General features: G+C 38.8%; 1 protein-coding gene across 1 annotated transcript in view; it reads right to left on the minus strand.

The window, feature by feature from the left end:
- Positions 1-25,195, minus strand: part of LOC141141227 (uncharacterized) — a 146,587-nt gene that overhangs the window by 115,339 nt on the left and 6,053 nt on the right. The window contains exons 5-16 of the mRNA XM_073628912.1: positions 23,719-23,852; positions 23,415-23,582; positions 18,671-18,859; positions 14,978-15,111; positions 14,736-14,854; positions 14,430-14,648; positions 13,286-13,405; positions 10,881-11,089; positions 9,327-9,534; positions 5,856-5,969; positions 3,301-3,564; positions 273-404 (exon numbers count right to left, since the gene is read on the minus strand). Of these exons, the coding sequence (XP_073485013.1) occupies positions 273-404; positions 3,301-3,564; positions 5,856-5,969; positions 9,327-9,534; positions 10,881-11,089; positions 13,286-13,405; positions 14,430-14,648; positions 14,736-14,854; positions 14,978-15,111; positions 18,671-18,859; positions 23,415-23,582; positions 23,719-23,852 (2,010 nt within the window). The remainder of the gene's footprint in view (positions 1-272; positions 405-3,300; positions 3,565-5,855; positions 5,970-9,326; positions 9,535-10,880; positions 11,090-13,285; positions 13,406-14,429; positions 14,649-14,735; positions 14,855-14,977; positions 15,112-18,670; positions 18,860-23,414; positions 23,583-23,718; positions 23,853-25,195) is intronic.

A 25,195-nucleotide genomic window follows, 5' to 3' on the forward strand; every position in this document is an offset into this window, starting at 1 on the left:
GGGAAATGTATAAATAAGCATTCTTTTCATCCAATTTTGTTTTTTATTGTAGCATATTTTACAGCAAATAACAGCTCCTATAAATACAGTGTTGTACTATTTTGAAATCTTTCTATATTTGCTGCCACACTCACATTAACCATTGTAACAGACATCATTAGGCCATTATGATAATAACCCCTATGGATTTAGTGTACACACATCCAGTATAAAATGTCTAGTAATGTCAAAAGGCTGTAAGAGAATTATTAATGAGTATAAGGATGTCATACCTGAAATGATGAGGTCACTGGATTCTGTTTCCAGACTGAACACAGAGTCTGCAGCCGAGAAGCTAATCAGGACTTGTTCACCCAAGGAGCTCATGATAGTTACAGGGCCAGAGATATTTGGAGGAAAAATGGCTATATAAATAAAAAAATAAAAATACACAACTGAAGTACAAAATATTGTTAGCATTATAATCAATCATAGTTAAAGAATTCATGCAAGTACCATGTCTTTCACTAATTCCACCCCTTTCTTTTTTTTTTTAAATAGAACTATGGCTTCCTATAAAAAAAAGTTCTTCAGCAAATAATTATAAGTACATCTGCCCTTGATTTTTTGTACAAAGTCCTCACATAGGGACACATATTTGCTTATACTACAGTGGGATGAAAAAAATGTCGCTGGGCCTGTGGCTATCAGCATTATCACTGCTGATTCAGAAACCTGTAGCTTGTCAATAGACACCTGGCCACAACTAGTCCTGTCCACTGCTTTCTGGATTGATAGTCCTTCCTCTGTTTTGGCTCGACCACGCTTTCCTCCTTCCTTAGTGGATTTGACTGACAGCAGAAGGAGCCTACGGTTCCCATTGCTCTCAGAGTCTCCTGTGAGAATAGGAAGAGGGAGTAGTGTTGCTGCAGAGAGGACATCGCTGGATGGGTGGAGAAGTCAGGTAAGTGTTAAGGTGGTGGAAACTTACTGAGGTTTTTTTTACCTTAACCGGTTCCCGACCGGCTCCTGTAGATATATGTCGACAGAATGGCACGGCTGCGTAAAGTGCTGCACAAAGCACTGAGTGCTGTATAAATGACAATGGTCCCAAAAATGTGTCAAAAATGTCCGACATGTCCGCCATAACGTCGCAGTCACAATAAAAATCGCTGATCGCCGCCATTACTAGTAAAAAAAAATTATTAATAAAAATGCCATAAAACTATCCCCTATTTTGTAAACGCTATAACTTTTGCGCAAACAAATCAATAAATGCTTATTGCAATTTTTTTTTACTAAAAATATGTAGAAGAATACGGATCGGCCTAAACTGAGGAAAAAAAATGCTTTTTTATATATTTTTTGGGGATAATTATTATAGCAAAATGTAAAAAATAATGCGTTTTTTTCAAAATTGTCACTCTTATTTTCTTTATGGCGCAAAAAATAAAAATCGCAGAGATGATCAAATACCACCAAAAGAAAGCTCTATTTGTGGGGAAAAAGGGACGACAATTTTGTTTCGGAACCACGTCGCTCGACAAATGCCGACAATTAACTGACAATTGCCGCGCAATTGTCAGTTAAAGCGACGCAGTGCCGAATAGCAAAAAGTGCTCTGGTCAGGAAGGGGGTAAATCCTTCCGGGGCTGAAGTGGTTAATGCAGGAAATGCACTAATATAAAACACAATTAAACTTTTGCCCACTTTTTTATGGCTTGGGCATCGTTGATCCAGTACTTTTTGAGACTGTCATAGACTGTCGCACAAGGTCCTACATTTGCAATTTAAATTTGAAATAGTGCTTTACTCATTTAGGTCTGCCATATGGGTCTATCGCTGTTGCTGTTTCTGTATGCAGAGACCAGTAATCCAGCACAGCAGTTGTGTCTAGGCCAGCCAGTCCCTGGCAGTCCCGTTGTGCTGATGTCATTGCTGATGTCATTGCCTGCACACTCACTTCTGGATCCTGAGATGGCTCCAGCACTGAACAGACATTAGGAAGTGTCTACATCATAGAGATGGAGATGTGGACAACTGAAGAAGGATTTAATTTCCTCTGCACAGAAGAAGAGAGAAGTTTTGGGACCTAAATGTCATGTGAACATTAATATAGGCGAGTAAAAGGAGTATTGTTTTTTATTTTAATTTTTCAGTGATTAGTAAGTGAGAGGAGGAGGAGGCCAGAGATCAGCTTTAAGATATTTCCAATTTTAGTATCCTTGGTGGAAGGTCAATTATTGAACATCTTAAAGTTGATCTGCCTGCACAATGTAAATCTAAAACATATATAGCCCGGTGTTGCAAGGGGACTGCAGACTTGGCTTGGTCTTAGTTATGATACTTATTGTCATTACTACAATCAGAAGCGTAGCTTAACTTCCCTGGTGGTATGCTGAATGCGGTACATTGTTTTGCATGGAAATTTGGCGTTTTATATTGTAGGACTGTAATTCTTAGGAATAACTCACTTAATGCTGTCCAAACAAGAGTCTAGTAGACATCCCGGGTATGATTAAGTTTGAAGCTCAAAATAATAAATTATAATATAATAAATAACTATAAATAATTATTAAAAATAATAATATAATAATAATAAAATGTATTCAATAATGTAATCAACTCAAAAACACCGAAATGTGCTCAGTTGCAGAATTGTCACTGTCGTCACTTCTAGTGTTTGATGAGAATTTCCCCACAAATCACTATCGCTAAATTCTGCAAATGTTCTAATTTACTATCTCTGATTTCTAGCTGGTCTAAAACCTTTGACGTAGATGGACACTTTTTGGTTGCCATGGATATTCTCCAGTTTCCAGGCAGAAAGAACAGTATATATAATATAAAACTGCATGCAGGGCACTGGACAAAGCACTAGGGACAAAAGGGAGGTGAAATAATTTGATACACTAATGTAATCTATAAGATTACAGTGTTCAGTATGTGTTCTGTTTTTTGCACTTTTTGAATTTCCCGCCGGGTTCCGTCCCCGTGCGTCGCGCCGCTTGCAGGGAACGAAGCCCGGCATATAGAGCATCGGGCGTAAGACATAGACAGTGATTTTGTCACTGGATTGATGCAACATATGATCTACAGTGCTAGCTTCTCTGTGTCTCTGTACCTGTTTGTTAATGCCTTCCTGTCACTAGCACATTCATGCTTTCAGAATCTGATGTGAGCATGGGAGGCAGCAGGGTTTTAATAAACCATGTTTTTGCTGTGAATTATGTATAGTCTGACAGTTACCTCCCATCTGTATGATTTGGAAATTAAAGTAATGAAACTGTCTCTTGAGGTTTGCTTGATTTTTACACTTACCAAGCTGAGATCTCCTCTCACTGTATACAGAATTACTAGTCATAGTGGCAGATCCTATAGCGAAGTTTCCAGTGCTCAGAATATCATAGAGACAGTCTGTATTTCCACCACAAGTGCTGTTTGCTTTCTGGAGAAATGCTGGGTCACTGGACAAAAGCAGCTCATCAAGGAACATTGGTACAAAACTATTGTTGTTGTAAGTGTACCAGGATTCTTCCATAGTTGTGTTGTATAGGAATATTGTATCTTCAGGTGTTGTTTTCCCTATAAAACAAAAACAAATATACAAACTAATTACAGCTATACTCTTATCACACCTCAATCTGCTTTAGTTACTCTGTGGCAATCACAATATTACAGATTATATTTTGTTCCACACTGTATCACCAGCCAGGTTTTTAATGGTAAAATGTAAAAAAAAAATGTAAATATAAACATAGAGGATTTATTAAAAATATGGTTGAATAAATATATATATATATATATATATATATATATATATTGCATATAAGTGTATATATATGTGTATATATATTATATATATATATATATATATATATATATATATATATATATATATATATATATATATATATATATATCAAGCTGCAGAAGCACCAAAAGCTGCCTCTCTGTTTGTACTCAGTAGGGTTTATTTACCAAAGGCAAATAGAATAAAATACTCTGCATGTGCAATTGCTCCAGAGCTTAGTAAAATGAGCATAAGCTCTGCTGACTTCCATCATTCAATACTAGCAAAAATTATAGTTTTTTATTATTATTTTTTTTAATTTTCCTTGCATGGGTATTTTTTGCAAAGTGCAGCATTACCTCATTTACTAAGCTCTGGAGCAAATGCCCTTGCAGAGTGCACAGTCTATTTACCTTTAGTAAAGCACCCCCAGTGTATTTGGTTAAAATTAGGGTTGAGTTGAACATACCTGGGTTTGGTTCATGAGACATTTGCCAAACAGCTCACTGGTTTGGATATTAATTGGAACCACATTAAAGCCAATGGGAACCAAATCTTTAAAATAAATTAGAACCATTTTCAGGGCCAATAGGCAAGGGAATATTAACAAATGTTGTGGGGGCTGTGCACTGCCGGGGGGGACATGTACCAGTGCAAAAAAATATATATATTTAAATACCTTTTTGCAGGGGGCAGCAATAATACCCATTCTTTTGAAAAACAAGCCTGAGGTAGGTCTTAAAGTAACATTAATGCTTTCATTTGTTTCATAGCCTACATTAAGGTAAAAAAACCTTTCGGTTTTAGAACCACTTTAAACTTGTCTATGAAGTGACAAGCCTGTATAATGTATACAGCAAAACTTACAGGTAAAAACTGTTGTTTAAATTGCCAGTAAAAAATAGCTCCCTACCAACTTGGCTTTACTTGTAAAAAACATCACACAGACCCCCCAATGTACATACTAAACCCCTGCAGGTCTGCTATGTATTTTGGGGGGACCTTTGGTGGTCCCTTGCCATTTTGTTTTTTAACAAAAAAAGAATAAAAAAATATGCTCATAGGAAAAATTTTAATTACTGGCATGTTTTACTTTCTTAACTATCACTATTGCTGTTAAAAAGTTAACAAAAATTGTGGGACTAGTCAAACCCATCCTATCCTTGATTTCCTATTTTGGATTTTAAGGGGGTGCCCCATCAAAAAAAAAAAATTACAAGGGGTCTCACCAGTAGCTGACCTATACCAGGACACATGCCCTCAATATGGGGTGGGTACCCTGCCAGGAGGCTCCCCTCTGGGAAAGGGCCTCTTCCCCACAATCCTGACCCAGTGGTTGATTATTGGAATCCAGAAATCCCAGATACTGAATCCAGATACCGCCTCCCCCATGTGAATGAGTAAGAGTTAATAATATCCCTACTCTTTTACAAAAAAATATTAAAAGCAAATAAACCCACCACACATTTTGACGCCTCCTTTGTAAAAAAAAAAAAAATGCCCCCTGAGGTAAATCCATCATAATTCAGTGATGCAGATCCTCATGATCAAGGATGCCCTCTAAGGCTTGCAGCTGAATTACAAACAAAGAGGCAAATATAGTGGATGATGTCAATGACCAATTATGTCTATATTACTTAGGCAATAATAGCCAGGGCCAGTGACTCCTTTCAGCTGGCCAAAATTCTGACAATCCAGCAGAGACTGGACCATTTGCGATCTATGCATGGGCACTGTGGCTGAACAGAATTTGTTGACTTATATAGAACTGCCCTTTCAGATGTTTAGCCACTGGCACTCGAGCAATGCTACAGGCTGTAGTCTGCAGTGCTGATCAGTGTATTCTAATGGCAGGGAAGTGTTGTCCCCCCCCCCCCCCCCCCCCGTCAAAATGCAATAGCTCAATTGGGAGGATTCCCCCATCCACCTTCATTATGTATTTTCTCTTAGGACTACAATACACAGAAAAAAGAAAAAAAAAAATACTTGAATGTCATGAAGAAATTGCAGTACTGGCATTCTGTCACTTCAGGTCTACCTGCTGCGTAGAGCAAACAGTTATGACAATTAAATATTCTCTTACATGTCATGCCAAAGTCGAAGATCTGTGAGTCGTTTGGCTTTGTGTTGTCATTATATGGCAATGTGGAGCCATAAGCAGTCAGGAAGTCATCATTTGGATTTCCATTTAATACCCCTGAAATAAAATAGAAGAGGTAAATATACATTTGACAAATCATGAAACAACAAGGCAACAACAATAAAGTCTGTTCCCCCTGGTGTGTCTTTCTTTCAATTAATACAGCAATAAGTAGATTTTGCCGGTGTGTAGGAAGATTGAATAGTTACCTCCCTATCAATGAAAGCAGTAACATTTGATTTACTAAAACTGGAGAGTAAAAAATCTGGTGCAGCTCTATAGAGAGAACCAATCAGTTTCCAGGTTTTATTGTCAAAGCTTACTTGAACAAGCTGAAGTTAGAAGCTGATTGACTACCATGCAGAGCTGCACCAAATTTCGCACCCTCCAGTTTTAGTAAATCAACCTCATTGTGTTGTTACTTGTCAAAAAGCCCTAAATGACAATATAGGTATTAGTGAATTGAACTGTAATGTCTGTCTGTATTTGCAAACTAGAATAATTTGCTGGGGACTACTGTTCCCCTTTTTGTCCCAGTTAAAGAAAACAAAAATATTGTTAAGAGAAAAGCATAGGCTGTGATTACTGCTAGCTGTCAGACTTTAAAATTGTCTTAGTCACTGACCCTAAACAGTTATAGAGAGTTCTGACTTTACTGAACGCATGCTTGTTTCTAATAGGTGACTCAAAAGGCACTCATATAAAAGACAGCCAGTCAATTAGCCATTTTTTCACAAAACAGGGTCAAAGTAAAATTAAAAAAAAATAAATCCCCCCAATCCATACTAGGCCATTTGGTTCTGGTATAGATTTTAAGGGGAACCCCATGGCAAAATGTAAAAAAAAAAAAAACCTTGTGGGGTGCCCCCCAAAATCCATACCAAACCCTTATCCAAGCATGCAGCCTGGCAGGCCAGTAAAGGGGAACAAGCAAGTGCCCCCCTAAACCATACTAGGACACATGCCCTAAACATGGGGGGCCCTTTGGGGCAGGGAGCTCTGCCTCCCCACTCCCAAAGCACCTTGTCCCCATGTTGATGGGGACAAGGGCCTCCTCCCCACAACCCTGGGCTGTGGTTGTGCGAGTCTGCAGGGGGCTTCTTGGAATCTAGAAAGCCCCTTTGACAAGGAGGCTCCCATATTCCACCCCCTCTATGTGAATGAGTAGGGGTACATTGTACCCCTGCTCATTTACCAAAAAAAGTGTCAGTTTTTGACAATTCCTTTATTAAAAATTGAAAAAAACAATGTCCCCCTTGATGTAGATCCATCATCAATTATGATGCCCGTCGCCACCGGTGGACTCGAAAAAAGAAAAAAAAAGTTCTGTCTGCGACGAAGGCTAACCACTGGCTGCCTGTTCCTCCGTTTGAAATAGATAAGAGGTGGGGCCACCTGACGATGTCACCTGGTAACTCCGTTCCCATGTGACGTCACCGACCCAGCATTCACCAATTGGTGATGTCACATGGGGACAGTGCCACCAGGTGATGTCACCAGGTGACTCCGCCCCTTACCTATTTAAGAACTATCAAGCAGCGGAGCAGGCAGTCAGCGGTTAGCTTTCATCGCAGGTGGAGCTTTCCCCCCCTTTTTTCGGGTCCGATGGTGGTGGCGGGCATCATGAGTGACAATCTACATTGGGGACTTTTTTTGGTGAATGTAGGGGTACTATATACCCCACAATCATTCACATGGGGGGAGTGGGATCTGGGGACCCCCTTGTTAAAGGGGGCTTACGAATTTCAATAAGCCCCCTTCCCGCAGACCCACTCAACCAAATCACAGAGTTGTCGGGAAGTGGCCCTTGTATCCAAAGCACCCCCTCTGTTCAGGTCATGTGGCCTGGTATGGTTCAGGAAGGGGGCACTGGCATGCTCCGATAAGGATCTGGTATCTATTTTAGGGGTACCCCATGCCATTTTTTAGAAAAATGGTGGTATGGAGTTTCCCTTAAAACCCATACCAGACTCAAATGGCCTGGTATAAATTGGGGGGGATTCTCCATGCCGTTTTTTTTTTGCATTTTTTAAAACATTTTTGCATTGTATTGTTGGGAATTTGAATGTCATTTTTGTTACTTTATAAATGGCAGTTTTGCTGAAGCAGGTTCCATACGCGGTACAGATGGACCACGTTACAGGCAGACTAGGGGGACCCCCTAAGTACTATACTTAAAAGGAATTTTTAACTTTTGTTTTTTCACTTTAACCTCCCTGGCGGTATGATTATTTCAGATTTTAGGTGCTGAAAACGGTACAATTATTTTGCATGGAAATTTGGCGTTTTATATTGTAGGCCTGTAATTCTTAGGAATAATTCATTTAAATCTGTCCAAACCAGAGTCTAGTAGACATCCCGGGTATGATAAAGTCTGAAAAACGAAATCATAAATTATAATATAATAAATAACTATAAATAATTATCCCAAATAATAATAATAATAAAAATTATTCAATAATGTAATCAAATCAAAAACCCTGAAATTTGCTCAGTTTTAGAATTGTCACTGTCATTACTTTTCAGTGTTTGATGACGGATCTCCCCACAAATCACTATCGCTCAATTCTGCGAGTGATTCTAATTTATTATCGCTGTTTTCTAGTTGGTCTAAAACCACTTTTGATGTAAAGGGACGGTTTTGGTTGCTATGGACTATCTCCAGTTTCCAGGCAGAAAGAACAGTTTTTATAATATAAAACTGCATGCAGGGCACTGGACAGACCACTAGGGACAAAGGGCATGTGTAATTATTTGATACAGTATTGTAATCTATAAGATTACAGTATACTGTATCTATGCTGTGTGTTTTACTTTTTGAATTTGGCGCCGAACTCCGTCCCCGTGCATCGCAACGCTCGCAGGGAACGGCGCACGGCACTGTGAATCGAGCGAGACACGGCGGCTCGCAGATCACAGTGGGGAGACATCGCAGGATCCAGGGGACAAGGTAAGTAAACTCTACAAGGATCCTGCGATGCGATCCCGAGTCTGGCTCGGGGATACCGCTTTTGGTATTGAAAATTAAAATCAATACATCATTAAAGCATCATTAAAATTACTGTTCCTGTAAAAACAAACTTAAAAAAAAAGAAAAAATTGCATTGATATATATCCCCCAGGGCAGTATGTAGGCACCCATAGCCATAGCCAATAACTTGAATATAAGCCTTTAAAATTAGAACTTTTGATGTTTCAAGTTTGGGTCCCATATACTTGGGTCTGAACTTTTTACATGTTTGGGAATTCTGGTGTGAACCGAATTGGGGGGTGTTTGGCCCATCACTATTAGTGTTACATTACTTTAACTAACACATATTAAATATTTACATATTATACTCTTGACCCACTATTCTGCACTGAGCTGGTGTGGACATATATATTAGATGCTTCATATTAACACAAGTCACTTACCGAGGAGGCCTCCAGTCCTGTTTTGATATGTTGATTGCAATGTCACCACAAAACTCAAGATGCCCAGGATAGCAGAACAAGAAACAGAGATGCCATTGTCAAACAGAACTTTCGCTTCCCCGGTTTCTGTCCTTCCAAATCCCACATTGTTGACATAAGTAAGATTGTCTAAAAATAAAATAACAGCCCCATAATGGATCAGTGAACCCTAAAAATATAACATTTACATAGTGACAAATTATAAGAATCTTCAAATGAAAATGGTTGTATTATGTGGCATTTTTTCAAAACCAGTAAAGAGAGGTAGAGGCTGATTTACTAAAGGAGTTGATCATTTAGCTCAGTAAATTGTGTGAATATTTATTTGAATTATACAACCATGTGAAATGCAAATTCCTGTTCACTCTGAATACCCAATCATGTGCAAATGAGGTAAGTAAACAGGAATTTGCTTTTCACATGATTGGATAATTGATGTGACTATTCAAATAATTTTGATTATTTGTGAAGATTATAAAATCCTTCAGTAAATCAGCCTGATGACATCCACATTACGATGTACCCTTCTCACCTCCACACAATGGAGAACACCTTGCAATATGCCATATTAAATGTTGATTACACTGTCTATCTTGATTTAATTTCCAGCATTATAAATATATAATAATTACACAGAAAAAAGTTTTACTAAGGGCAACCATATGGCTGTGTACAAGAGTGGTGCCATTGTGAAAATAAGAGGCTTAAAAGCTAAATTACTGTGTGTCGTGGCATTAAACCCAAAAACAAAAACGTGTTGTATATTGCAGCTTACCAAACCATAAATGCAGTAGTTGACTTGTCAGTTGTGGGAGTGGGTAGTGTTAGTTGCACTAGCAGATTTAGATGGACTTTACTAAAACCAAAGCTGAACTCCAGCTAGAGCTTTAGAATCAGTTACAGCAACAGTTTTCTTTTTCTTTAGGGATAAAGGCTTTACAAAAATGAATAAAAGCTGATCATTTTAGGCACCCAAGTGTTTCGTCCTACCCTCTGCCACTTTTGCTAGACTGCTTGATCTGATAAAAGACATTGAAAAATAGTAGACGTACTTGCTGGATAAACAGGTGAAAATAAATGGCAAAAGCATAAAAAGGAGACTAATACAGCCATTGCATCTATAAAAAGATAATCTACAATATAATAAATGTTTGGGTTTAATACTACTTTATTGTTACAATCCCAGCTTTGCCATGTCTATGTAAATAGATACCCATAGCATCTTTTTCACCCCAAAAAGCATAGACTGTTATGTTCAGATGATGTTTGATGCATCGTAATTCACTTCCTTTTCCAAGACTACAACAACAGTGTGAACTGAACAATCACCCATAAAAGAGGAAAGTTTAAAACTTATTTTACCCACCTGAGAGTTCAATGAAGGTCCCATTGTAGCTCACTGTGGTTTCGTTAGCATTCTTTAAGCTCCATTGAATCTGAAATGCAAAGTTTAATAATCAGTTTACAGGGGTTATTAAACAAAGCCTTTGTATATTTTCTTCCTGTGTTCATTACCTGGTCACCGTAGGATGTGGAAGCTGCCAATGCCACAAAGTTGGTTGCATAGCTGGTTCCATTGCCAGCTCGGGCCGTGCGTCCTTGAAGTCTGAAGACAACTGTGTCATTTTCATCCTTTGCGTTGGTCAAAGTAAATTCACCCAGACCATTAAATGTATATCTCAAACCATCCAGAGTGTTAATATGAGGGTCTCCATAGAAAAATCCTTTCAGTAAAAATTTAAAAAAAAATTACAACTTTCTTTAAAACTGTGCATATCTTCTTCGGAAGCAAAGAAAACTTAAAAGCTATAATGCAAAACTTTACCCATAACAACTTGATAAAAATTAATGTTCTTTAGCAAGGAGCATACATTCCACAATAATAATTATGCTACCAAAATTAGTGTGCTGTAAATTGTATCCAGCATTGTTCCTGCTTCTTCTTGTTGGAGGCTGCCATTTTTCCGAAGCCCAGAGCCCCTGAGCAGCTGTAAATATTTAAGCTGACAGCAGATTGGCCTCTAGTGGCTCTGATTTTTAGCAGATTGCTCTAAATAGAGTGCAACTGAGCATGTGCAAAGCAGGGTAAGACAATGAGGGGGATTAACTAAAACTGGCACACACAGAATCTGGTTTGCATAGTAACTAATAAGCTTCTAACTTCAGCTTGTTCAATTAAGCTTAGATAATAAGCCTCCTTCACACTGAATGCGGCTTTGCATACCTGCAAAAGGGGCCTGCCTGAAGTGATCTAGCAGAATGTAATTTTCTGAGTAAAGTTCAACTTTAATATGCACTTGCTACTGCTATTTTATACAATCCTTATGGAAATGTCAGTTCAAGCCATGAACAATTATTTGTATTATTTCAGTTTATTTATTTGCAGGAAGAACCATCAAGCCTGACACTGCTGACCTACCACTATAATGTTTGTTGCCTGGCTATCATGCTGAAGCAGGCTATTTCTCTTTTTTTGTACAGACTTAACTGAAGTAATTCTAATCTAATGTCTATGCTGATTATTTTAATTGTTTATTTAGTCTTTTAGTATATGGTATATTGTATGTATACAATTCTGTAAGTTACTAAGTAGACATACAAATCTGTGGAAGAGTGACAATGATCCCTTTGTTTGGATACAAATGATTTGGTGGGGTTGTAACCCACACCAAAGATGCTTTAGGTCCTTAACAAGGGTGATTACGCATGTACACCAGATTCCAGAGGCATGAAATGGTGGATTCTCATAGTTGGGATTACGGGTGTATGCAAATAGTGGTGTCCAATTAGTAATTACCAGTAACCATTGCTATTTTCATACACCTGTCATCCCTGCCACAACAATGTGATGATTTTTTAATGTATTGTATTTTTACAGTAGGAAGGATAGATCAATCCCATTATGGGTGGAGTTAAAACAAGCTATATGGTGAATAATCTACTTATAATGATTTATGTGTTGGGATAATTTCACGTTTTTTTTACCTGCTATAAGAAAGATAATCTAATCCTGTTATGGGTGGAGACCATCTCAATATCACAGACTGCCTGAAGAAAAATAATTGTGTCTTTGGTGTTGTTTCTTGGGCACATAGGGGTTGATTTACTAAAACTGGAGAGTGCAAAATCTGGTGCAGCTGTGCATAGTTTCCAATCAGCGTCTAACTTCAGTTTCTTCATATAATGGCCCGTAGACACGATCCAAATATAGTACGAACGATCGTGCAACCAATTTCGCTTAATAGTCGCAAGTAGAAATTGAATAGCTAAATAAAGTCATGAAAATTCTCGTACGACAGAAAAAAAAATTGGAAGTGATGTCATGTGTTGTAATGTATTTGTATTGAATTTTCGGACGACAACCATACAGACTAACCGAAAATCGTACGATCTGGAATCGTACGAGGAACATTTTTATGCATGCCCGATCATATAAGATCGAATGAATGGTCGTGATCGGCTGTCGAAAGTAGTGTACACACGATCCGAAAATCGTACGATCCTTCCTCGGACGACTGTTTTCGTACGATATTTGGATCGTGTATACGGGCCATAAGCTTTGACAAAAAAAAAAAAAAATGGAAGCTGATTGGTTTCTATGCACAACTGTACCTGATTTTGCATTCTCCAGTTTTAGTAAATCAACCTCATAGATGTCGTGGAGGTACTTTGGTGGTAAAAATATGTTTTTAGAATGTTTTTAGAATCCCAACATTTAAAAAAAAAATAAAGATTGTTTATATTTTCATAAAATCAGATGCCAAAAGTCTATTGTTTTATCACTTTTCTTTTTACAAAAGAAAGTACCCACTCAATTTGAGGAGAGTTAGCATCTGATCTATAATAAAAGGATTTGCCTTTATTTTTTTTTGTTTATAATGTGGGCACTAGGGCTTTAAGAAATCAGATCTTTTACATACCTAGGCGTGGAGGGATATAGTTGTCACAATAATCCAGAGGTCTTTTCTGTCTGTAAAGGTTACACAGGTAAGTGGATTCTGAATATCTGCAACAAGTGTTGTAGGGGTCAATCTCCTCAACTGAAAAATAAAGATAGAGTGTTTATTTGAACAATTAATTTATCAATTAGTTATGGAATATTGTTTCATTTTTAGGATTATATAATTCAATACCTTTGTATAGTTGTCTTTGAGGAGGAAGAACTGTATTCCAGAAGTAGTTATTATAAGCTGTTTGGTTAGAGTAATATTGGAAGGTATTAAAGGAGGTCCATGGAGTTGGGAGGTATCGCTCCTTCTCACCGTAAACAAGGGCTCCACTCCAGCTACTATAGTAACATCTACTCCCAGCCCCATTTCTGGAGGGGAACATATTTTGTACTGTCAAGTATTGTTCTGAAACAGACAAATTATTAGAATAAAGTAACACTGGTTACATTAATCCGTTTTAGCAAATGCATGAATATGCTATAAGTTGTCCATTAGAAGGTGTATGAATGTGCCATTAAATAGATTCAGTGGATAGTAATTAAATTACCATCATCCTTTCAAAAAGTTATATAGACAACAATGAATAAGTATGATAATGAATAAATATTTATGGCACAACTGTATACTCGGTGCAGAGGGACTCCAGTGATTCACAGACTATTAACCACAGAAAGATGTTCCTAACACCTAAAATTTCTTTACATTCCCCTGTATTGTGACTCATCCTATACCTTTAAGGTAGGTTGGGACTTGATAAATGTGAGTTTTCCCCATCAAACAAGTATAACTTCATCCAACTTCTACAAGCAAGGAACTTATCTGATGTTAATATAAACGTATTGCTATGGGGTATTGCAATATTCTGTGCCTTGCAATTTTCATTTTCTGTGTGAATATCTGTATAAAGCTTGATTTTAAAGTTTCAGCAATAAATTATGAATCTCATGCTGGGTAACTGATGAAAAATAGGACAAATAGTATGCAGTTTTATTTTCTACACATAATAGTCATAACCTTAATGTAATTTTAATATAAGACACACATGCAACAATTTGCATTATTATCCATTGATTTATGCAGTGTTCCAAATGAAATTTCAAGTATTAAACATTACCAGATGCCTTCTTGATATCAAAGCCATAGTTCAAAATGTTAAATTCAGTAGTGAAAGAGGAGTCCAAAGTTGCCTGATTGTAAGTACATGGACATGGAGATGTGCTGGAGAGCCAATATGGAATTTCCTCTTTATAATACCACTGCAGACATTGTAGCCTTGAATTGATGGTGCTCTGACTGTTGCTGTCTAGACGATATGCCCATCTTCCTTTTTTACCTTGAAAAGTAAGGTAAAATGATAGAAATAAATATGGTATCTGTTAAACTTACAACATTTTACCTGAGCGATGTTTCCTCTTCTCACCTGTGTTGTAGCCGATGTACTGATCTGGACGGTATCTCTGCTTGATGCTTACAGATGTGTCTGTCTGTGGATCATTGAAAGCTGGGAAGTTGTTGACATTACGTGCACTAGAGATTCCACTAGAAAGAGAGAATGATTCTAAATGTGTTTGTCATATTTACATGCAGTTACCAATACTACTGTGGAAGGTAAAACAGGCTGAAAGAAGAGGAAGAGCAAGGTACTCTACTGAAAGTCTTTACCTGTGATAGCCCATTTTTGGCAGATGGAATGTGGGGAGAGCGTTGAAGATCCACTTCATTCCTCCATCATCAAACAGGATTAGTGCAAACGAATATATTCCATCAGTAACCAAGACAGCTTGGAAAGTGTTTGTCTAAAAAGAAAACCAAAGAGAAAAATATTAAATGTTCTGGATGTGCTTATCAGGGCCGATCCTACCCAGGGTGCGAAGGGTGCTTTGCACCCAGGCGCCTGCAGATGTGGGGGCTCCGAAGAGCCAGACTTCTCCCCTCCCTCCTTCTCTCCTTTTGAGTGTCCGTCCAGAACTCCAGCGTGAGCCTGGCAGTGCTGGGGGGGGAGGGGCGCTCCTATTCCTGACACGAGGGTTCTAGTCAGTGGCTGCTGAGTGCTGATGTGCGGGAATGAATTCCTCACACTGGGACCCCGCACTGTCTCTACCAACTCCAGTTGGAATGCCTCCTCCTCCCATCTCTATCTCGGGCTGCACGGAGAGAGAACTGAGGTGAGTCAGTGTGCTGTGTGTAGGAATGGCATCCTCTGCACACCTTTAGATGTGCTCTGGGCTGCCCCTGCTAAGAGATGTTTTATGGTATGATAGATTACAATAGGATACACAGCCCCTGTACCTTCCTGCACCTTAGTAGTTCATTTACAGATGTGATGTTTAATGAGATGTTCTAAGAGCCCTTTCACACTGACAGTGCAGCGGCATCAGCGGTAATGCGCTGCTACTTTTAGTGGCGCTTTACTGTCGCTTTAGAGGTACATTTAACCCCCACTAAAGGGTTCAAAGGTGCAACTGCGGAGGCGCTTTGCAGGCACTGCCCATTGATTTCAATGAGCAAGGGCACTTTAGGAGCGGTGTATACACCACTCCTAAAGTGCCTCAAAGAAGCTACTTGCAGGAATTTTTTGGATGTCGTGCCAGTGCTCTGCTCCAGTGTGAAAGCATTCAGGCTCTCACACTGGGATTGCAGATAAGGCTTTTTCCAGGTGCTATTTTTAACACTAAAGCACCTGAAAAATGCCTCCAGTGTGAAAGGGGTCTAATGGACGATCTCCTGTACTATGTCTGCAGTAAGGATGAGCTCAGGCATGTTCGCAAGCTGCACGTGCAGAGCCTGGCAGGAAGTCGGCACTGCACATCGCTAATCACAAGCAGTGAGACATTTCCCGATGTGCGGCTGCAGAGATCGGGAAATGTCTCACTGCTTGTGATTAGCGCAGCGCATTGCCGACTTCCTGGCGGGCTCTGCACGTGCAGCTTGCCAACATGCCGGAGCTCATCCTTAGTCTGCAGACTCGGATCATCTCCTGTAGTATGTCTGCAGTCTCTGACCATCTCCCGTAGTATGTCTGCAGTCTCTGACCATCTCCCGTATTATGTCTGCAGTCTCTGACCATCTCCCGTAGTATGTCTGCAGTCTCTGACCATCTCTTGTATTATGTCTGCAGTCTCTGACCATCTCCTGTATTATGTCTGCAGTCTCTGACCATCTCCTGTATTATGTCTGCAGTCTCTGACCATCTCCTGTATTATGTCTGCAGTCTCTGACCATCTCCCGTATTATGTCTGCAGTCTCTGATCATCTAGTGTACTATGTCTGCAGTCTCTGATCATCTAGTGTACTATGTCTGCAGTCTCTGATCATCTAGTGTACTATGTCTGCAGTCTCTGATCATCTAGTGTACTATGTCTGCAGTCTCTGACCATCTAGTGTACTATGTCTGCAGTCTCTGACCATCTCCTGTAGACTCTCTAACAGAAGCGCTCTCTGTCTCCATCAGAGAGGCCCCCCTCCAGGTCCCAATTTGTACCTGTAAGGATCCCAGGGTAATGAAGACTTCGTGGTGGAGCATCTCTGTGGCTGAGTCCTTGCCATAGAAATATTTGTAAAGGGGAGGAGTTAATAAAATGACCATGCCCATGTGGGGGCGCCAGAAATATTTCTGCACCCAGGCGCCTGTGACCCAAGGATCGGCCCTGGTGCTTATTGCGTATCCTTTACTGTAGTGCTGGATTTCATTATGTATATTTGTTAATGGTATAATGCAGCTCCTATTGCTATTACTATATCACACAGCTCCAGGCTTTTGCGGTTTTGAATAGGATACAATTGCTTTACTTGTGTCCTAATGGTGAACTGTGCGGTAAAACACTGGTCACTGCAATAGTGTGGATTGGCACTTTATTCTTCTTTGCTTTCTGCATGTTGCATTATAATAAAAATGGACTGCTTTTTACAAAATGTTAAAGTGGACTTAAGCTGTTCCTTTTTTAAGTTTTTTTTTTTTTTTATTGTGCTAGTTTAACCACTTCATGCAAAATCACGTACTTGTACGTCATTTGTTAAAGTGGTTATACCGGGGTGATGCCGGTACTGGTATTCGGTAGCGTTTCTTTGGAGCTAGCGGTCGGCTATCTCATGATAACAACCAATGCGGCTAATGGCTAACTCAGCAGTTAAAATAAGGAGCGGGAGGGGATGCCCCCCTCCTGCCGCCTTCTGCCGCTCTGCCCGGGTCTCCCATCCGGCACGTCCTCCGGCTGTGTGGAGTCCCTAAGGCAGCCGGCTTCAATCAGGTCTCCGATGTAAAAACACGGAATAACGTCACAGCGTTTTGAATACTTTGAAGTGCAAAGGAGGTATTTGGGGTCTTTTAGACTCCCAATCCCTCCATAAAGAGTACCTGTCACTACCTATCACTGTCACAAGGGATGTTTACATCCCTTGTGACAGCAATAAAAGTGATCAGATGTTTTTATTTTTTTTAAAGGGACAGTGTTAAATAAATAAAAAATTATAAAATAAATAAGAAAAAAAGAAAGAAATTTTAAAGCACCCTCGTCCCCACGAGCTCGCGCACTGAAGAAAATGCATATGGAAGTCGCGTCCACTAATGTAAACGGTGTTCAAATAACACATGTGAGGTATTGCCGCCATCGTTAGAGGGAGAGCAATAATTCTAGTAAATTCTACCTTCTTTATAACTCTGAACAGGTAACCGTTAAAGAATTGTAAACGTCGCCTATCGTAGTTTGTCGCCATTCTACGTGTGTGTGCAATTTTAAATCGTAACATGTTAGGTATCTATTTACAATATGCAAAATAACTTGGGTTAACTTTAATGTTTTCATATTTTTAAATTAAAAAAGTGTATTTTTTCCCAAAAAAATGTGTTTCAAAGACTGCTGCGCAAATACCATGTGACATAAAATATTGTAACGATCGCCATGTTATCCTCTAGGGTGTTTGCTAAAATTTTATATATATATATATATATATATATATATATATATATATATATATAAAATGTTTGGGGGTTCTAAGTAATTTTCTAGTAAAAAATACTGATTTTAACTTGTAAACAAAAAAATGTCAAAAATAGGCTTGAGGCTGAAGTGGTTAAAAACCATAACAAGCAATCAAAGATCTGTTTGCTGCTTTTAAGTGCTAACTGCACTTTGGATTTTGTATTATATGGGGCTACTAGATTCATATTTAGATGTGCACTGACAATAACACCTAATATGCCTTTCAAGCAAGCTTTTAAAAAGGCCACTTTGCTTTCAAAATAATAATATCAAAGGTACAAGAGCTGAGATCCATCTACACACACTGAGAACCTTCTATACACAGGGAATTCAATCCTAACAGTATGGATAATCACTGGCACAGTGCAACACTCACATTGTTGACTTGGGTGTTCCAATAAGCGTTTGAGTTATAAATCCCAGACTTGAATGGAGGAACATTGTCCCATGTTATTTTGAGAGCCCATAAAGCTTTAAACTGAGTTAAGTTAAAATATGCAGCAACCGTGCTTTCCAATGATTCTTTAAATGCTGTATTCACATTGGAGGACTGGAAGTCATAAGCCTGTCATAAGAGAGTAAAAATGTCATACAATAATTAGAAAAGTACATGTATGTATATATTAATATTTTAACATTTTATCCTAATGGTACACTCATAAAAATATTTTATGTAAACTATTTTAATCATACAACATTCCTTTTTTATATTCTGTTTTTATTTATGTGATGTCATAATATGAGCAAAAATAACATACAGTACATCATATGCATTGTGATGCCATCAGTAGTAGACAGAATGAGCATGTAATTATATCAAAGGCTATAACTTTGTTGCGACAGCACTAAGCATTAGACGGGGGTTGATTTGCTAAAGCTGGAGAGTGCATAATCGGTTGCAGATGTGCACAGAAACCAATCAGCTTCTAACTTCAGCTTGGTCAGTTAAGCTTTGACAAGAAATAAAAAAAAAAAAGGAAGCTAATTGGTTTCTATGCAGAGCTGCACCAGATTTTGCACTTTCCAGTTTTAGTAAATCAACCTCACGGTGCCTTTAATGCATCAGAGTAATTTGTTGGCACATAAACAAAAAATAAATGCAGCAGTAAGAGGGGGAAGATAACAGAAAGGGAAATGAAGAACTGGTGGCACGGACATATACAGTGCCTTCAATTAATGTCATAAAAGGTTTCACTTGTGTGTTAAATAGATACTAATCCTGCCTACTAATGTTAAATTGTGTTCCAGGTTCACGGGGTTCTGTAGCAGGACAATTAGGAGGTCAAAGCCTCTCCCTTATGCCCTGTACACATGATCAGATTTTTAAACAACAAAACCATGGATTTTTTTTCCGAAGGATGTTGGCTCAAACTTGTCTTGCATACACACGGTCACACAAATGTTGGCCAAAAATACCGAACGTGAGAACGCGGTGACATACAACACATACGATGGGACTATAAAAAGGAAGTTCAATAGTCAGTGCGGCTCCTTCTGCTTGATTCAGAGCATGCGTGAACTTTTGTGCGACGGACTTGTGTACACAAGATCGGACTTTCCAACAACAAGTTTTGTTGGCGGAAAATTTGAGAACCTGCTCTCAAACATTTGTGTGCGGAAATTCCAACAGCAAATGTTCAATGAAGCATACACATGGTCGGACTTTCCGACAACAAGCTCACATCGAACATTTACCATTGGAAATTCCTATCGTGTGTATGGGGCATAAGACTTATCAATTTCAAAGAAATAATACATCCAGCCTAAACAGATGTCTCAAAAATGTTCTGTTTTTCTCTAATGATCTAATGACCCATCTCTCTGATTTTTTTATTTGTCTACTTCCTTTTTCCATTCCTGGATCATAGAACAGTGGTCCTGTCTATAGAACTGGGGTATCAGGCTTTTCAGGGGGTGCGGCATAACACTGCTTTTGTACACTCTTAAAGGTGAGGGGACATCATGAAATATATCATGCAAATATGTAAATTGTATATGTATGAGGGTAGGTTTTGTTTTTGCTTTCAATAAGTTTTTATTTAAAATAACCAGATATAATTACAGAGAAGGACATTGTGTCAACTTTAGTGTCATTGAATTGTGAACAGATCAAACCAACCAAGAGGTTGAAAAGTGCATACAGTATATCACATATAAAATAGCAATAATATCTGTCTTGGATCCTCACCTAATTGATAAAACAATCAAAATAACAAAAAGAACATGGGAATACTGGTTCAATTATTGAGGAATAGAATATCACCCCTAGCGGGAGTCAATACCGTAATCCCAGTGAGCTCAAAACAACTATATGTACCCAAATACATGTCCCAAAATGAAACTAACAAAGATACAAAGAAAAAATAATCCAAAAATACAAATTTGAAGAGGAGAGGGTAGTTTTTTTAATTCATGGTGATATCGCTTTCCAGAACTTCTGTATCTTAGGGAAGGACCATCAGATGCTAAAAAGAGTCCTCTTGCGGGCACCCTCTCCAGCATGAGGAGCCTGGAAAAGTTTTTGCCCGCATCCTTGGAGTCATATACCAATGTGTGAAAAATCTATAACACATCTACTGAGTTTTAGAACTGATGGAGGAGACATGTGATAACTGAATCATTTTTTTACAGTTGGGCAGGAGTCATTTGCAGACCTACTTCTGTCCCCATTCTCCCACAAAATACAGGATTTGCTGCGAACAGCGAGACAACATAAATTTATACATGTGAGTCAGGAGGTGTTGGATTTGCCAGTTTACGGCACACATGGATTAGAATTCTGTAAGAGATGTTGCTGCCTGCAATTTAGGGATCGGCCTTTTCAGAAAGTCTGAGTTGTCAGTAGCACCAGTGGTCCAACAACCACATTTTGGGGTAACTGCTCTGAGCATACGGTCTGAGGGGGCCACGTAAATGCAGCCCACATTCCCTTCTCTGCTCCAAGTTCTGAAAAATCCTATATCCTCCCCTGGTAGGAACCAAGGATATTTGCTGAAAAGGGGCTAAAGGTGATGTGTGTCTCCAGTAATGTTCAATCTTTCCCATAACCATAAGCGTGGTTGATATGAGTGGTGATGTCCAGCTTGACAGACCCCGCTGCTTTGCTGGTATCCATGGCAATCCTGCTAAGTTTTGTCCTGCTGTCGTCTTTTCTAAGGACACCCAGAGTTTAATACCCTGTATTATGGTTTCAATTGTGAATTAGAACCATTGTCATTGCTTTGTAATATAGGTTAATGTCAGAGAGGCCCAGGCCTTAGTTCATTTTATGTCTGCGTAAGATAGAATAAGCCAGGTAAGGTTGCTTCCCTTACCAGGCAAAACTCATTATTAATTTACGAAATTGTTTAAAGAACCCCAGTGGCAGTTCAATAGGCATACAACATTCCATTTGACATGACATGAGACCTGTCTTCTAGGTGCCGTGGAAGTTAACAGTTATATTATTCAAGTGAAGTCAATTAGACAAAACCTTCAAACAGAAGACCTGTGAGCAATTTTGGAGAGAGTGACATAAAGGGAGAGCAAGATTATGAGTGACAAATATCTGTTAATTATACTTTTCTTTGGTCTCTCTCTTGCAAATCATAAGATATATGGGGTTAATTACTAAAGAGTTAGAGGCTGTTCACTTTGTAAAACAAATGTTCCCTTCGCTTGGTAAATAAGGTGAAGCCTAGTGAAGCCTGGTGTGCTAAGCATGGTTTAATTAGTTGAAATTGCTATAACAAATACTAAGCATTTAATTATATTTTAAATAAAGGGACACCTAAAGTCAATGTTTCATACCCATATACTGTCCATGGCCGGAGCCACCCAAGAACGTAACTCTCAAGATGGTACCCTACCCCCTCCAGAGTGCACCCAATTTTCCCATCTCACTTGGATTCTTGTTGGCTTTGTCAATCCTCCCATGGCACTCTTCTTCATATCTGGTGGGCATGCACCCCCCACGATAAAGCTTTGGGGTTCTGTTGTTTCTTCTCTACAATCTATTTACCCAGGAATTGGTTTCCTATTCACCTGATGTTTTTTTATTTTTGTGGTTAAAGAATTGATTCCTAGACACTGGAAATCTTCATTCCCTGAATGGCTTCAGACCAGCTCATGACATTATGCATATGGAAGAATTGGTGGCTGAAAAACATAACACCAATGAGAAGTTCAAAAGGGTCTGGCTGGTATGGATGATGTTCAAGGACTCTCCCCAATTACATAACTTTTTGGAAGACCTTCGCTGAGGTCCATTATTGTGATCCCATTCATTTTCTTACTGCTTTCATATCTGCTTTTCTATCACTGTCTTTTTTAGCATTTCTGCTGTCACTAGAGGTTCCCTCCTGACATCCCCACCACTGCGCGAGATCCACTGCCAACTTTTACTTACAGACCTACGTCAAATCCCTGCACTCCCTCTTTCCCCTTTCTTGCCTCTTTATCTCTAATCTCTTCTTCTTATCTTATCCCCTGGAGAATATGATATTTCAATAAATAGAGATTCATAGTACATTTGTTCTCTCCCATCCCTCAAGATTACTATGACTTACTCAATTACATGGGATGTCTCCCTTCTGCTACTACAGTTTTTTCTTCCTATACCATTATATTCTCCCTGCAGTATACAACTGGATTACCCTTCGGTGGAGATATGGTATGCTATCTTTGTTCTTCATTGTATTATTCTTTTAAAAAAACAATAAAAACTTGTTTGTCTAAATTTGATAGTTCATTGCTAGATGCTGGAGGGTTAAATCACCTGACAGTTTTTTCTATGTCTTGGGTTTTTTATTTCTATAGCTCTCTGTGTTTTGGGTTCTTGGGTCTGCATACCTGCTATAGCCATTATGCGGGGTCCCAGTCTGTTAGATGTTTTAATTTATTTAATAGGGGAAATACTAATAGAGATACTAGAAAGGTCTAAGACGGGTGGGAACACTCAAGGTTCAGAGTTGGAAATAGTGGCAGGAAGATCTCTCTGTTGGAGAATCCAAGATGAATAAAAAAGCCTAGAGTTTACTCAATCAACCATGCTCTACCAATAAATATCACTTTTCGGTGAACCGACCTTTCAAAGAGTATTGAATCATTTTGTAACTGTCCAATAGCCTACATGACATTACCTGATAAAAGATATCCCCGAAACCAGAGAGATCAACATCAGCCCAGAAGGCAGCTAGAATTGGGGGTGTATATGGATCATTGCTTTCGAAGGTTGTGTAAGGATAACTCAGTGCATAGGTGCGGTCATATATGTTGCGTTGAAAAACAATAACACCATTATCTGTGAACTGGAAAACACAAAGAAAATGATCACATCTTAACATTATCTTATATGGCTTAAGTTAAATAGACACATACATTTTATAGGTAATTAAACAGTTGTCAGCTTTCACAAATACATCTTACAATGGATTTCATACTTACGTATAGGTTGTTATAAAATGCGGAGTCAAATGGAAAACCAACAGGGACATTAATTAAAGGAGAAACAAAGTCACTGAGGCGTTTTGTTGCTTTGCTGTCCCCTGCTGAAGGGCCATAGCTGAATAAACGTATTTCTGAATAAAAGAAATCACAGTGGAATCTTATTTAGTATGAATCCCCAATGTTAATTCATTACAGGAATTATCTCTGCAAAAACCATCTGCAACCTACAATCAAGTTTCCAGAAATAAATCATATCTATGGTCAAAATATGAACCATATATTCATTTCCACGTTGTATTTCAATCCCCACACATTTACTTCCTTGTATTCTGTGACATATATTCATTATGCCCTGTGAGTAGGCATTGCTGTGTCACACATTTTAAAGAGCCTGTCTTCTGAACTACAGAGGTGCTCAGAGGAGGAGTTTTAGGAGGCCAAGTCAGTAGAGGAATCACAGCTTGCAGGCAGCAAGGTACCATGGAACATATACTCCTTAGCAATTAAAATTGATCAGCAGAAGAGAAGCTGCAAAGCATCTAGAGACTACAGGAAGTTGTGGAAAGAGATGCCAGTAAAAATGCAGCACTCACATAATGAAAATATATTTTTCAATATATTAGCTTCAATTGTCAAAAAAAGTATTGTTTGTATTGCTGTTACAATACTAATGTCAAAAAATGAATGCTGCGACTATAGATTTTCTTTAACCACTTGCCGACCGTGTCACGCAGATATACTGCGGCACAATGGCTTTCCTGGGGGAAATCCCGTAGGGGTATGTCCTACACGTTTTCGGCCACCGGAGGCGTGCGCTGTGCATTGCTGGTGGGCATGAACGCCGCTGGCCACGCACAAATGCACCACGCAGGGATTGTGTAAACACACAAATCTCTGTACTGTCAGAGGAGAGGAGCCATATCGTTTCTTCCTACGAAGTAGAAAAAACGATATGGCTCCTCTCCTAGTCACTCTCATCCCCACACAGTTAGAACATGCTGAGGGAACACACATTTAACCCCTTGATCCCCCCTAGTGTTAACCCCTTCCCTGCCAGTGACATTTACACAGTAATCAGTGCATTTTTACAGCACTGATCGCTGTATAAATGCCAATGGTCCCAAAAAAAGTGTCAAAAGGTTCCGATCTGTCCGTCGCAATGTCTCAACACTGCTGAAAATTGCAGATCACCGCCATTACTAGTAAAAAAAAAAAAGCCATAAAAATGCCATAAATCTTTCCCATAGTTTGCAGACGCTATAATTTTTGCACAAACGAATCAATATACGCTTATTGCGGTTTTTTTTTACCAAAAATATGTAGAAGAATATATATAAACTGATGAAGAAATTTGTTTTTTACAAAAACTTTTGGGGATATTTATTATAGCAAAAAGTAAAAACTATTTCTTTTTTCAAAATTGTCGCACTTTTTTTGTTTATAGCACAAAAAATAAAAACCGCAGAGGTGATCA

Source organism: Aquarana catesbeiana, linkage group LG04, assembly GCF_042186555.1.
Source record: "Aquarana catesbeiana isolate 2022-GZ linkage group LG04, ASM4218655v1, whole genome shotgun sequence".
NCBI classification, from domain to species: Eukaryota; Metazoa; Chordata; class Amphibia; order Anura; family Ranidae; genus Aquarana; species Aquarana catesbeiana.